Source organism: Daphnia pulex, chromosome 3 (genome assembly GCF_021134715.1).
Source record: "Daphnia pulex isolate KAP4 chromosome 3, ASM2113471v1".
NCBI classification, from domain to species: Eukaryota; Metazoa; Arthropoda; class Branchiopoda; order Diplostraca; family Daphniidae; genus Daphnia; species Daphnia pulex.
Genome location: NC_060019.1, coordinates 11,218,569 through 11,232,378, shown reverse-complemented (window position 1 = coordinate 11,232,378; position 13,810 = coordinate 11,218,569). Strand labels below are relative to the sequence as shown.

Below are 13,810 nucleotides of genomic sequence, written 5' to 3'. Positions count from 1 at the left end.
AAAATGTTTATCGCCTTGCATGATGTTCAGATGGTACACATAATTCAATTGCATTTACGTATGAAAGTATTCCTTTCATTTTTTGTTTAGGTGAAAAATATCTCAAGGCAAACACTGATCTGTCCAAGTATCATGAAAATATTTAATCCTATAGGGGATGGTTATTCAACTTTTAGCCAGAGGAATTGCCAACTTCGGGAAATAAAGATGATGACATCAATACAGTATACGGATAGCACTTGCTAAGTGGAAACATAATTTCCTTTGTACTTGAGTTTCTTATTTAACAGTGACACTTATGATAGAGATGTCATTGTATGGCTTATCAGTTTTAGGATTTGTCTTGGTAGAACTGATCTCTTGAACCACTTCCATCCCTTTTACAACTCGCCCAAATACGGTATGTTTGTTATCAAGCCACGGCTGAAACAAAAAGAAAAGTTACATCAATAAATGTATCGCATTAAGAAGCAATGTTTTATGAACTTACCGCTGGAGCAACCGTAATAAAGAACTGGCTTCCATTTGTCCCTGGACCGGCATTGGCCATACTCACTGTGTAAGGACGATCATGGCGTAGAGAAGGGTGGAATTCATCACCAAACTCACCACCCCATATGCTCTCACCGCCCGTACCGGTTCCTTCAAGTCATCAAATGAATTAGTAAATTTTTCCAATAGTATTTTACAACAAAGCAGTTCTTTACCCAATGGATCGCCGGTTTGGATCATGAAACCTTTGATGCAACGATGGAAAATGTGGTTGTTAAAGTACCCGTTTTTGCTATGAACACAGAAATTTTCAACGGTTTTAGGACATTCTTTGCCAAATAGCTGGATGTGAACGTCTCCAACAGTGGTATGAAGTACGGCGGTGTCGTAAATGCGTTGAGTTCCTACGTGGCGGATGAAGAAGGTAAATTAAGGAAGATGTATAAATAAAAGAGTGATCTAGACGTAAAAATTGGTTTGATTTTATGACTGACCGATGGCGTCTGTAGCTGCAATCATATCTTCTTTAGAAGGTTTCTCATTGAAAATATCACGCTCTGTACCAGGTGCTTTACTATCATCCGGATCTCTCCTAAAATAGAAAGTCACCAAATGTGTTAGTAGTGATAACAATAAAATATAAAAACAAATTACCTTGTGAATAAGAAAAAGCGATTTTTTTTAAAAGCTGTTACAAACAGTGTCGAGTCCGGTTCGATAGACTCCAAGGTTGGATTTTCTGAAGCTTCCATTTCAAGCGTTACGGCTGCTGGATTGTGCCTTGCTTTTCCCTATTAATAAAGGATCCACGTAAGGTAGCAGATTTCTCTAAACGGAAGAAGGTTAGTTACCTGTATCAGAGACAACTGAAGAAAACGCATGTTTTCCGGTTTGCCTATTAAACGGGCTAGTCTGTTGGTAACCAAGTTAATAACCTTAATTCCAATCATCGTTGGTACCAAAAGAAAGTGACCACTCTCGTCAAAAGTCAAGCGTGTAAAATGAAGACAATCAGTCTTTTCAACTTCCTTTTCCATGGCTACACGCCGATTGAACTCCATGTTTGGCAATGCCTTCTTTTGCTGAAGCTCTGTGTAATGCTGTATCGATTCATCGATGACTCGGGACAGCTTACCCGTAGCAAACTTGAAAATTCGGACCTTTCCAACACAAAATATAAATTTGTTATTATATTGAATACTAATTACATACGATTCCTATTACCTTTCGATCTGCTCCGTAGGTAGCGAAGAGCTCACCATTCGGGGAAAAACACAGACTTAGGGGATAAGTTTTTTGCTTGACAAATTCAAAGAGATCAGTGTCGAGTTTTGAGTCAAAATCAACATTCTTTGGGAAAGCGTAATCACTTTTTTCGCCTGTCCAGTAGTTCAGAATTCCTTGTTTATCGACGGATACAACAGCTTCATACACGGCATTATACTGAGCAAAAAAGTAATAATGAAATAGCTATTTCAAATTTTTTACTATCAAGGACTTACTTTGATTAATGTCACTGGCTTGGTGTGCAATTTTTCAATTTGGTGGATAGGCTTATTTATTCCATGTCCATCATAAAGATTAATAATGCCATTCTCAGAGTCAGAACTGAAACGTAAAATTAAACGGTTGAATCAAACAACACAAAAAACACAATGTACAACAGAAACAAATTTCTTACACTGCCAGAACAGATACTGGGTCTCCAGGTGAATGAACCCATTCACAACATCCAGGAATGTAAGATAACTTCATCATATTTATCATATCTAAAGTAATTAAAAAATAATTAAATCAATTTATGGAGCACAAAACGATAGTAATAACAATTCACAAACCAAAATTGACAACATCAAAAACCTTCAAAGATTTATCATTTGATATTGTGCACAACAGTGTTCCTGACGAGTTGATTCCAACATCTTGAATGTTACCCAAGTGGCCTCGGAAATGTTTAACAAACTCGATTCCTAGTTCTTGTTTTTTCCAAAATTTTATATGGCCATCAATACTACATGTGATGATAAAATTTGTCCTGTAGAGCAAAACACGTTTAGATGATTCACAGTGATGACATTCAAATTTATAGATTTACTTTGTGGTGACCAAATGAGTGACAACATCTCGATGCATGAAGCTCCGCTCATACATTTCCACATTTGGGAGATTGTCTAAATAAAGATCTTCAAACTCCAAAACTAAGCACAAATAAGTCAAATGTTAGAAATAACTCTCAAAACCTCGTAATTAATTTTCAACCGAAAAACAAACCTTTCTTTTTCTTGGCTTTTGTTTGGACAGCTTCAGAAGGTAAAGGTCCCACGAATTCATCATCGGATTCAGAATTATTTTCCTCATGTTGGCGCTTAGTGCTTGTTGATTCCGCCATTTTTCTCAAACTTTTGCCGGTTCGAAAACATTTGACAGACGAATGCCGCTATGCGCGCCATCTATCCAGTGATAGCAGAATCTGGCAGTATTTCGAAGCAGAACACTTTCGAAGTTAAAAACATGGAAGTCGACGAGTCTACATCCCGTTGTTCAAAACGTAAGAAAAAGGATAAGAAACATCGTCGATCTAAGAGTAAATCCAAGAAATCGAAAAAAAAGCATCGCAAGAGGAGTAGACGATCGTCGTCTAGTTCTGAAGAATCTCCACAGCGTCCTAATGAAAAGACCAGCCTTCCTGATTTGACTGAACTTGACGCTGGTTGTTCTCATCAAGAGGTCGTGGACCTCGTAAGAAACGCTCTCGACTCGCTGTTAGCCACCGACCCAATTTTGAATGATCTTCCATCTGCCGTCACATTAGATGAGGTTCAATCTTTGATTGCATTGGAACATGGGCAGGCTATTCACGTAGAAATTCATCGGGAGGACGGAACTTCATTGCCTGTCATCATTCGCCAAAATGCTACCGTTGGCCAACTGAAACGAGCTGTTGAACGAGCTACCGAGTTGAGTGTGAGTCGAGACGCTAATCAACGCCAACGAAGAATTAACTGGAAATATGTTTGGAAAACCTACTGGCTTTATGCACATGGAGCCAAGTTGAAAGACGATATGGCCACGATAAAAGACTGTGCTCTAAGTAACGGCGATGGTGTTTCTTTCATCAAAAGACTTAAAGAAAAGTAATGAACAAAAAAACTCATGTAAAATATTTGTGATGCTAAAATAAACGCCTTTAAAATAATACCAAAGAATTTTCTGATTAGGAAAACAAAAAAATCTCCTATGCCTTGTTGAGATTTTTGATAGGGGGGAAGGGTTCCTTTAACCATTTTCGCCCGGGGTGTCATTTTGAATTTGAATCAGTGAAAATGCAGGAACCGTTGGAAGTTATTTTTTTAAAGAAGGTGGGACCTATGCGTAATGTACACAACGAAAAAGTTAGAGAAAGAAAAAGAAGGTACATAAAAATGCCACACATTGGTCGAGCGGCGTTTTCCCCAGCTGCTGTCATGGGTGTGTAAAGTAAATTATGTTTTCTTCTCAATTCGATGTTTCACCCCCCTCCCTTCTTTCTATGCTTCGCCAAGGGAAAGAAAAAAAAGCTTTGTTCACATACACCAGTAGAGGGAGAGGAGACCCGTACACACTCGCAGATGTAATTTCCCGCCCGCTCATAAAAGAAAAAAAAGGGAAGATTCCATTCGAGCCAATAGAAAACTGTCCGACTACAGAGCCACCTAGACGGCTTGGGTAGTAACTCTCTGCGGCGGCGCAGTTGCCTTCGTTGCTTTTTATCCCCAAGTATCCGTTTGTGAACTCGACGAGAGACGCGCCGACTGCCAAGGTAAGAAGAATTATTTTGTTAGTCTCCCAAAATTCGAGTAAAATTAGTTGGCATTTTTTCTAAATCCTCCACATTTTATGTTAACTAGATTAAGGTTGTGGGGATTTTTGTGCAATTTTTCTTGTCGATTAGAAGGCAGGCAAAGTGAGTAAACGAATTTTTCTGAAAAGTCTCATCCCACAAACAACTGGCTCGGCTGTGCTTTCCCTTTTAGCTTGGGCACGCGGGGGCCCGCCATGAACAAGTTTACTACCCGTTTTCCCTCCGTTTGGGTTTGACGCAGTGTATCTCTGTGTGTGGTGTGTGTCTATACCCCGAGTACGGTGGCGTCTGAATATTCCCGGCCCAACGCGTTCTCAAAAAAATATTTTATTATTCGTCGAATATCTCCACCGAAGTAGGGTACGAAAAAAATCTTGGGAAAATTATTTTTAGGCCCAATAATTTTAGGAAAAATTGTCAAAACATTGGCTGCATATTCTACCCCCGTTCTGTGTCGGCCATTGATTTTTCAAGCGTTGGGAAGCTCGACAGTTTGACTAGTAAATTGATCGCAGCAGCCACCATTGCTCCCACTCTTCCCTGACGCTTGTATGTGGATGGGCATCTCTCTACGTCCCGCCGGCCATTAAAAAAGAAAAAAAAGTTTTCGTTTCTCCAAAAATCCACAATTTGTACATAATTTTTTGTTTATTATTGTATTTATTTTTGGAATTTTAACAGTATTTTTGTGGTTTGATAGATTTTTGGGTTGTATTTTTATTTTAACAAACAGGAAATAAGGGAGGTGGGGAAGTAGTGTTGGGAGTTCGCGTGTGTTGTAGGGGAGGTCGTCCAGTGATGGCGGGTGGCGAGTTTGGCTTTTTCCCGCCCTTAGACTATTTGAAATGCTATCGGCTAATCTTGTCCGTTACTAATTTCCGTGACTTTTTTCAGGTTTTTTAATCTTTAAACAGAGTAAAGGAATCCAACAGTTTGAATAAAATGGCCGATGCTGCTTCCCCCAAGAAACGCGGACGTCCTGCGAAGAAAGCAATTGATGCCGAGCACAAAGAAGTAATTGTTTCTACAGAGAAATCAAAAACTAAGACTGTTTGGAATCATTCAATTAATATTTCAATCATTATTTCAATCATTATTAGGAGGCTCCCAAGAAAGCCGAGAAGAGGGTAGCAGCCCCGGCCGCAGCACCATCATCCGAAAGCGGCGAATCTCAGGTGAAGCGAGGACGTGGTCGACCAAAGGGATCTGGCAAGAAAGCCAGTGGAGCCGCAGGAGCATCTGCTGCCAAGTCCAAGGTAAAAAAAATGCTTGGTTGCAATCCTTTGATCGATAATGGTAACTAACATTGCACATTATGTTCAGTCCCCTGGCGGTGGTCGTGGTCGTGGCCGTCCCAAGAAGCCAGAAGCCAGCAAACAAGAAGAGTCTGCTGAAGATGAGTCTGCAGGAGATGATGGAGAGTCATCATAAAAAGACGTGTTCAAAACTACCCACAATCTTAAAATGGGGGTTATTCTTTGATTTTCATCGTTTTTTGAGTTCGACATAGAACACGATTCGACGAGATTACTAGAACACGTCCCTTCAAAAAAATTGCAGAAAACCATTTCGCATCATACTTTCTTAAATTTTTTTCTTTTTATTTTAACACAATTTACCCCTCATCTCATACCATACTTTTTAAATAGTATCCACCCACTTGTAAACCCCACCACCACCTACCGCAAATCGCCAACTTCAACTGCTGATTTTTTATCCCATCTTCTCACCGTCGTCTCGTGTGCGTACGTTTTCCTTAACTCTTTTTATTATACCGTTTTCATCCCAAACTTGATGGAGTGTTACGTGCAGTTCTCTTATTAGTCCCCTATTTTTTACGTGGATGAATTCCTGGATGGATGATACCCTCCTCCGTTTCTCGCACCTGTAAAATCCCCATCTCGGCAAAGAAACCCAACTCTGCCATCCCATCCGATTCTGCACATCATACATTGAATTCGACAACTGAGCCACAAACATAAAAAAAAAAACGTTTCACTCGTGACGCTATCCTCATTTTTTTTCTGGCCATCCAATACAAGATTTCGGTTGATATTACATTTTCAATTAGTAGTGAAATTAACTCGGGTATAATTAACACACACACACATCAGTTACAGTGACGAGAAAACCCAACCGTCATAACAAACTTGAATCTCAACATTTCAAGGCGTTGACTAGAAGGCGTGGCAGGAATCGAGATGATAGATGGTAATGAGGACACGGTTATAATAGGAAAATGGATCACCAAAAGTCGACGTTTTAGTCTTCAGCTAATTCAACGTTCACCTTCAGTCGGGAAACTGCTACCGCGTACAGCTAGAGATACAAAATAGAGAAAAAGGATAAACAATTTTAGTCATTTGAGCGCGTGTTTCAATGGTTTGTTTGGAAATCAATCGCATTGGCAGAAACAAATTATATATAGCGTCGTTGGTGATTTTGTTTACTGACAGTTGTCTGGAATAGCAAAGGATTGTATACTACCCGGTATATAAATCCATCCATCCGGATACCAAATTCGGCAGTACAATGCCGACCATGGCAAGGAGTAGGACACTTTTCCTGGTTCTCTCTTGTCTAGCTCAGTGGTGGTCATGGACTGTTGCGCTACCGGAACTGAGCTACTTGCAGTGCGTCAATCACCGTTCCATAAATCAGCAAAAGGCCCTCATTTTCCCGATGAATCAAACGGATTTAAATCAGCCAGGACCGTCTGCCTGCGCAGAAAGTTGTGTGCAAATCAACGAAACCTACATCTACTTTATGGTTCACGTTCCAGCAAGTGGGGATTTCACCAATCAACTCGTGTGCGGTTGTGGAACTAGGGGATCCTTGCCACTCATTCACGTGCCCGACAGTTCGTGTAACCTACCCTGTCCCCAAGGAGTGAATTCATCTGTTGAATTTATCGATGCAGTCCGTTTGACTGGCGGGTCTAAAGCAGCGACGGTTGAACCGTGGTTTCCTGAGCGCTCCGCAGGCCCTCGCTTCCTGGCCCTTCCGGGCGGGGTTCCAGCAAAGCAGAATAATACAAGCAAACGTCGGAGAAAGCCTCCTGCAACTCATCGCACATGTGGCGATGGTCAAGGCTTACTGAGCGCATACGAATTCCTGACGAGTCGTAGCTCCGCCAATAATAGCCAACTAAAGAGTCTTGTGGCGCTTCTACTAATGCTTGGACGCCATGTCGTGTAAACTCTTCGCTCGTCACAAGCCGTTGGCTAGCGCTTACGAGTAGTCAATACAGTGAAAAATCATTTATCTCACCTCGTCAAACGGCGAGTCCATAAATAACTCGTGAAGGAAACGGCGCGCGCGCAACCGGTAACCGTACGAGGCCATAATGTAGCAGACATCTGAGAAGAGACAAACATCGTGAAATGCCCATGGAAATCGTTGCTTCAACCTACAGTCGATAAATTCAATATTTGACACGTTTTTTTTTTTTAATTAATATTTGATCACATCTTAATCAAAATACATACCTGAGAAGACCTTGTTCGTTGGCATTCAAACCAACAGAGCTCCCCATATTGGTCACTAGTCGCAATAGTTCTTTTCTTACCAGCCACTTTTCTTCCTCGGTTTGTTCTGTTGTTAAAAAGTATAAATTGTTAAAATAATGCTTGATTAACTAAATATAAACTATTAAATGAAATTTACTTGATTCTGATTCCACGTCAAGGACGGAAGGATCTTTGGAGCAAATGATACAGTGTTGGCTTTCATGAACAAACTGAGGCTCTTCATTGAGCGTCATGTTCGATAAGCTGATGGTATTAATCATAAGATCGGGTTGCTCAAACCAATCCGACGGTGGGTGTAGGTACGAGAGCCGAATCGGCAGACAGAGTCCAATGTAGCAACCAGACCTGTTGCTCGACGAGCTGAAAATTCGGGGTCTTCTTTTATAGGGAACCGATTTTAATCGACTCAAAATCGAACCGATGCGATTGAGTTGATATTCAAAGTGTAACGGAGTAGCATCCGCTTCTTCTTTATCGTCGTCTTCACTAGACGCGTCTTCCGCAGCGGACGAGGAAAGTGTATCTTCTGCTGATCCCAGGGCTCCGTCCGTCAGTTCCGTTCGGAGCAATTGGATAACCTTTGGAGTGTCTGGCGGTACGTAGAAAACATCTCGCACGGGCAGGGAGAAACGCTTAGATCGACGCAATCGCAAACTAGTCCGTAATTTACTCCAAATGCGCGACTCTCTCTTTGGCCGGCTACTAGGCGAAGTGGGAACCACACACGAAGCGTCATCTGCCATTGGATAATGTGAATCGCTAAAGCTGCGGAAGTGAGGAGCGTACTCTTGTCCGGGGGTTTGCGTTGACAGGGGCAACGTGTATGCTCTTCGACAACTGCGAATGGCACCTTCAGCGCTTGCAACATCAGACGAACGATCGGAATCCGAATCGAAATTGATGGAAGAACCTTCGAGAGAATAGGGCTGCGAGTCTGTTTCCCAGCAGCCAGTCGGCTGGCCAAGCGAACCGGTTCTTTGACGAGGAGTTGATGTCACTATCGATGCCGTTTTCGTATCTTCTCTTTCATCAGCGGCAAAAGTGACGCTGTGACAAGAACTCTGGCTAACAGTACGTAGACGCTCGCGCTCTACATTGAGCCGGATGCTGTCTTTGAGTACGAATGGATCATTGACATGCTGGAAATAAAGAGAATTCCACTCGGAATCATCCAACACATGCCATAGTTCGCCATGGTGTCGTTTGATGGAAGCCCAGCCTGAAAGAGACAACTCGATAAATAAACCAGCTCTTAATCTCTAGTAAATACTCCTCGAAATATATCTTACCAAATCGAGCAAGAATATCCACTCCGGCAGTTGTCACAGCGACCAGATTGAGAGCGAAAAAAGCCGTGCCCCTCAGCGTCAAGATAGTTGAGAACGAAGCAATACGAACCAAGGCTTCCACCACCTGAGCCGACTCCAGTAACGCAACCCCAGATTCTGAGGTTCCTAAATGAGCACAAGCCCACACAGCGGCTTTGAGTTCCAATATTTCTTCTTCCGTTTCAATGGATCCATTAGTAACCACCTGCAGTATAGGAGAAACCCTTAAATTGAAGGTACATTTTCTTTGTTAGCTCGGTGGAAAGATGAGGTACTACCGTGAAGAGCTTAGAAAGCTGCCCTGAAGTACGCAGAAAGTCTAGTCCTTCTCGGTGTTGATTTAACTGAGAGAAAAGATGGGGAGGCATAGGCAGATCTCGAATTGCATGTCGGACGTTGCTCAGGCGACCATAGCGACCTAAATAGTGGTTTTAGAATATTGATGGCGATATCACGCTTATATTAAACAAATACCATCTTCAGCTCGTTGATGCTGAGTCAATCCATCAGCTAAATCACTTTCAACCAACTGCACATACCTGCAGACAGAAAATGTTAGAAAATAGACGTGATTGTAAGGCTTGATCAGATTTTACCGAACGTTTAGGTGGCTAATCCACTGATCCAATTCTTGTTGAACAAGGGAAATCTTTGTGTTTTCCGTTTCAACGAAGGTTTCTTGCCAATGTTTGAATCCGGACATGATTGACAGCGTTTTAATTAGCAATAATCGTGCGCGAGAATCTAAATGTTGTTTTTCCTGATCTTGAATTAACTGAACAAATTGCGTCTGAAGCGGAATCAGCACTTCAATGCAAGCCTATTTCAAAAATACATTAATGAACATCAGAACAAGAAGTTGCAAGTGATTCTCCTACTGGATCGTCGGTGGCTTCATCGAGAATATCGGCAGCAGCTATGACTACGGCTCGACATTTATCATTAAGTTGATTAAGCAGTAAGGGTATAACCCACTTTGCGAGCGTGCTTGTTGTTCCATGCTCTTCTGCGGCTCGCAATAGCACTCGTATATGATGCGTGGCATAAATTCTGCCGGATTCCACGGTTCCAAGTAAAATCTTTTTCAAGATAGCCCTGCATCAATAATAATTCGATATAAATTCCTAAAAGTTGAGAAATGATGAATGGAACTTTTGTTTGTTTACCTAGCATACCCGTCGGTATGGAAATTGAGCGTGGAAGCGATAACCTTCAAGTAGCAATCGTGATTTGTACTAGCTACCAGTTCTAAAAGGCTGTTGTTTGATAAAAAAATAAGTAAGTAACACTATTGAGGGAAAGAAACATGAATTTTGATGTAGTACTCTTGAAAAATGCCAGCTTTCTCCAAAGCGATAATTCCATTAGCGGTGCTGCTCAATCGACCGATAAAAAGGAAGTAATCCCGGCAAGCTGTTGTAGAAAGTCGCCCAGGACTTAGTAGGCAGTCATGAGCCGAAGAAGCCAGAGAAATATCACGGATTGCACTGCTAACATCATCCAGAAATTCGGCCAAAATCTTTTCACATTCCAACTGTAAAAATAAAAATCGACCAAAAAATTTAATAACAAACCATAAATTCAAATAGAAGAAAAAGATTACCTCTTCAATAACTGTAAGAGAATCCATCAGATAACAACCAACGGTCGAATACAGACGCATACGGCTATTATTAAATTCGCATTGACAAAACTGATTGCTAGTGGGCTTGTAGAATTGCATTACCCGACGGAAAATCGATCTCAAATTCGAATCTTCCAACGCGCAAGAATTCATCTTACTCCACTAATAATAAATCAATAACAAGTTTATACAAAATTCGATTATTTAAGAAAAGATGGATTTCTATGAGATAATCTTTACCAAGAAAAGATTGGATAAAACGGACCAGTTCCAAATCAATGAATCTTTTTGCGCCAGGACTCCACAGTCTCGAGAAAGTGCTGAAAGAACGCTATCAGAATCTCTGCTGGATCTCATCTACAAATTCCAAATTTTTAAAATCTGATTTATTTTATAATGGGCGAACACAAATTCATACCTCTGATTCCATTTCTCCATTGGTCTGAAACTCCGTCTCGTCTCGATGGATGTTGGTTGCATTCTCCTCAGTTTTCTTGTATCTCACGGAGGAGTGTTTGTTGCACGATGCTCTTCTTTCTAATTCAACGATTTGTTTAAGAGCTAAACTGTAGGGAACGATTCCTTTTTTCTTAAGTTGGTGAATTTTGGAGAGGGCTGCTGCTGCTTGGGCGGCTCGGTGGCGTTTCACTGGGTCGCTTTTAAGTGACGTAATGCAGTCAACTAATTGAGGCAGACACATTTTTGTCCCGTGACAGGAGGGTGGCAGCAAAGTACTACTTAAATGCAATAACTCTCCTAAAAAGGAACAGATTCATAATTTAATAATAATAGTTAATATTTATTATATTATGCGAGAGTGTACCCAGCAAAATTGTTGCTCGGACCGATATAAAAGTGTCACTTGTCGTAATTACTTCCACAAGTGTCTGGACTAATCTGGCTTCAACCAAGCAGTAAACCAACAAGGCCATATGGTTTAATACAAGATTTGGTCTGAATTTGGAAATGTGCGGTAGTAGACATTTGCCTTCTGCAGCTACATAGCCTTCCTGCAGCTTCCAGGCGTCCTGTACACGGGACGGATCAGTAGCTAGAAGCGCTACGGAAAATTCGTCCGTCCATTCCGGCAGTGGTAACCGCAGAAGTGTATAGAAGAATTCCAACATTGATTTCTATATGAAAATGTAATTGTCATTTAATTATAAACCACCAAGCTATCCAATCAAGATGAAAGAACTTGCCCTGGTTTCCAAGTGACATGGGAGCAAGACTTTGACTAGGTCTTCAAGAATTTTGCAGCTCATAACATGTAATACTCCATTCCAAGACCTAAGAACTGTAAGCAGTGCTTGCTTAGCGCAGAGTAGACGAAGCTCACGATCATCTGTCGTAGTAGATGAATTGTTTCCTTCTCCTGCATCTATGTAGTGTCTATAGTGGAAATCACTATAGGGAGCAATCAGAAATCGCAGGTTTAATTTCGAAAGCTCACGTCGCGGCTCTGTGTCGAATAGGTAGAGTAGGGATGCCATCATAGCTTCTTGCATACGAGCAGAGGAGCAATCTAAAACAGCAGATGAGAAACATCGAACACCTCCGCTGGCAACGAACACGGATGGGTTTACGATACCTATAAATGGATTGAATTCAATGGATTGATGTCTTGATTTGGCTTTTAATAGAAATAAACCTTACAAAGTTCAGCTAGAATAGCCAAAGATGCTCGTACTAAACGGTCCTTTTCTTTGGTGCCATCAAAAGCAAGAGCTACAATTGAACGCGCCAGAGCAACAGGGAATGATGGTGGATCAACCAGCATCAATCTCCTACATAATCTCAAGGCTTGAGCACGTTCTGCCATGTTATCCACGAGCACATCCAGACACCTATTAGAGAACCAAAAGATATAGCTTAATATGCTTGTTCCTCTATATTTCATTCTTTATAATACTTTGCAATGAAGTAATGAAGATCTGCTTGAACCAATTTTTGTGCATATTCTTCATTTTTTAAGCACAGTCTAATTATCCTTAGACCAGCAGCTCTTACGGCTTTGCTGTCGTTGATCAAAGCAATTCGTAGACTGGAAAAAAAAGGATCTTTCAATACTGATACACAACAAAGTATATAACTCTTCTTTTGAGACCATATAAAAAAATCCAAAATGTCCAGTCCAATGCTGTCACAGCCTTTCTTCTCAATATGCTTTGAGATTACATTTAAAACCGATCCTATGTGTTGAGGTTTGCCAAGGGTAACAACATCTTTGCAGCACATTTGCAGCAAAGCATCCTTAATGCTGGGAGTCAGGTCTTGACATTTATAGTACAAGGAAGTCAGTCACCAATAAAACATAATAAAGTATTTGTCTATAAATTTGTAGTTTACCAGTTTGAGGGTTACCATTCACAATTGCTGAAGAAACTAGCACATCTGAAGTAGCATTTACTAGATGAAGAAACAGGATTCAAGATTAAATATCAAACAATGTAGAAAGCTTGCACACAAAACAGAAATACTGTAGGAAAATTAATTTCCTATAGTAAAACAAAAAAAATAAATAAAAATTTACGTTTGACAGTTCGCCCCAATCGTCGAGGCACCTCCATTTTCGAAGGTTGACAAACAACTGAGAGAATAAACGCGCGCGATTGAACTTTTTTGAATGCGAAACGTGTTCTCCCGTTCTATGAAGCAATCTAGATTACTAATAAGGGCTATGTTATGTATCACAAGAGAATGAATATAGCGTATTTGAAAGTTCCATTCACAACATAAACTTTTTAATTGATAATTTTTTTATAAAAGTCCATTATTAGAGAAAAATTTCTTTCACAAAAAATTAACATATATATTTTTCTTCTGAAAACGCGATCCATGAATATGATTTTAAAGTATTTTTTTTTTGTAAATATTAAAAAAAGCTTGTAAGATACTTGCGCATTGATGGATAGTTCAATTATTATTACTTTTACACCTTTACACCTGAAGAACCGGTATTAGCTAGTGAATAATCAGGTTGCTGACGGTAATA

General features: G+C 40.6%; 4 protein-coding genes across 7 annotated transcripts; 2 read left to right on the top strand and 2 right to left on the bottom strand.

The window, feature by feature from the left end:
• Positions 1-235: 235 nt before the first annotated feature.
• On the bottom strand, positions 236-2,893 carry LOC124191310 (peptidylprolyl isomerase domain and WD repeat-containing protein 1-like). Its single transcript, XM_046584470.1, has 12 exons — positions 2,764-2,893; positions 2,588-2,690; positions 2,331-2,527; positions 2,174-2,261; positions 1,995-2,100; positions 1,717-1,935; positions 1,344-1,652; positions 1,147-1,283; positions 987-1,084; positions 708-896; positions 491-642; positions 236-423 (listed from the first exon to the last, which is right to left on the bottom strand). Exons 1-12 carry the CDS (start codon positions 2,879-2,881, stop codon positions 280-282), a joined length of 1,860 nt encoding a protein of 619 aa, XP_046440426.1. The 5' UTR covers positions 2,882-2,893; the 3' UTR covers positions 236-279.
• A 110-nt stretch (positions 2,894-3,003) lies between these two features.
• LOC124190332 (U11/U12 small nuclear ribonucleoprotein 25 kDa protein-like) lies at positions 3,004-3,630 on the top strand. The gene has a single exon (XM_046582956.1). The coding sequence runs from the start codon at positions 3,004-3,006 to the stop codon at positions 3,628-3,630; it is 627 nt and encodes a 208-aa protein (XP_046438912.1).
• A 638-nt stretch (positions 3,631-4,268) lies between these two features.
• Positions 4,269-6,391, top strand: LOC124191311 (high mobility group protein I-like). Of its 4 annotated transcripts, none has more exons than XM_046584474.1 (4): positions 4,269-4,292; positions 5,230-5,347; positions 5,434-5,589; positions 5,657-6,391. In XM_046584474.1, exons 2-4 carry the CDS (start codon positions 5,276-5,278, stop codon positions 5,762-5,764), a joined length of 336 nt encoding a protein of 111 aa, XP_046440430.1. In that variant the 5' UTR covers positions 4,269-4,292; positions 5,230-5,275; the 3' UTR covers positions 5,765-6,391. The 4 variants fall into 4 exon arrangements, with proteins under 4 accessions (XP_046440430.1, XP_046440428.1, XP_046440429.1 ...); XM_046584472.1 differs by having other exon boundaries at positions 4,275-4,693; positions 5,228-5,347; XM_046584473.1 differs by lacking the exon at positions 4,269-4,292 and adding an exon at positions 4,304-4,435 and having other exon boundaries at positions 5,228-5,347.
• On the bottom strand, positions 6,333-13,518 carry LOC124191309 (rapamycin-insensitive companion of mTOR-like). Its single transcript, XM_046584469.1, has 21 exons — positions 13,349-13,518; positions 13,165-13,224; positions 12,923-13,088; positions 12,728-12,859; positions 12,472-12,662; positions 12,018-12,406; positions 11,639-11,948; positions 11,234-11,571; positions 11,056-11,172; positions 10,795-10,977; positions 10,517-10,725; positions 10,358-10,447; positions 10,070-10,286; positions 9,788-10,011; positions 9,666-9,730; positions 9,470-9,609; positions 9,153-9,396; positions 8,000-9,082; positions 7,822-7,927; positions 7,604-7,742; positions 6,333-6,652 (listed from the first exon to the last, which is right to left on the bottom strand). The coding sequence occupies exons 1-21, from the start codon at positions 13,383-13,385 to the stop codon at positions 6,596-6,598; spliced, it is 4,497 nt and encodes a 1,498-aa protein (XP_046440425.1). The 5' UTR covers positions 13,386-13,518; the 3' UTR covers positions 6,333-6,595.
• Between the last annotated feature and the right edge of the window lie 292 nt (positions 13,519-13,810).

Bases quoted from the DNA above. Each gene is read 5' to 3' on its own strand.
- LOC124191310 (XM_046584470.1), bottom strand. From the start codon at position 2,881: ATGGCGGAATCAACAAGCACTAAGCGCCAACATGAGGAAAATAATTCT. The intron at 1,653-1,716 runs GTAATAGGAATC...TGTGTTGGAAAG, and splicing joins CCTACGGAGCAGATCGAAAG to GTCCGAATTTTCAAGTTTGC. The intron at 424-490 runs GTAAGTTCATAA...TTTTTGTTTCAG, and splicing joins TTATTACGGTTGCTCCAGCG to CCGTGGCTTGATAACAAACA.
- LOC124190332 (XM_046582956.1), top strand. From the start codon at position 3,004: ATGGAAGTCGACGAGTCTACATCCCGTTGTTCAAAACGTAAGAAAAAG.
- LOC124191311 (XM_046584474.1), top strand. From the start codon at position 5,276: ATGGCCGATGCTGCTTCCCCCAAGAAACGCGGACGTCCTGCGAAGAAA. The intron at 5,348-5,433 runs GTAATTGTTTCT...AATCATTATTAG, and splicing joins TTGATGCCGAGCACAAAGAA to GAGGCTCCCAAGAAAGCCGA. The intron at 5,590-5,656 runs GTAAAAAAAATG...CATTATGTTCAG, and splicing joins CATCTGCTGCCAAGTCCAAG to TCCCCTGGCGGTGGTCGTGG.
- LOC124191309 (XM_046584469.1), bottom strand. From the start codon at position 13,385: ATGGAGGTGCCTCGACGATTGGGGCGAACTGTCAAAC. The intron at 10,287-10,357 runs GTAAACAAACAA...TTATTGATGCAG, and splicing joins CATACCGACGGGTATGCTAG to GGCTATCTTGAAAAAGATTT. The intron at 7,743-7,821 runs GTATGTATTTTG...TATCGACTGTAG, and splicing joins AACGAACAAGGTCTTCTCAG to GTTGAAGCAACGATTTCCAT.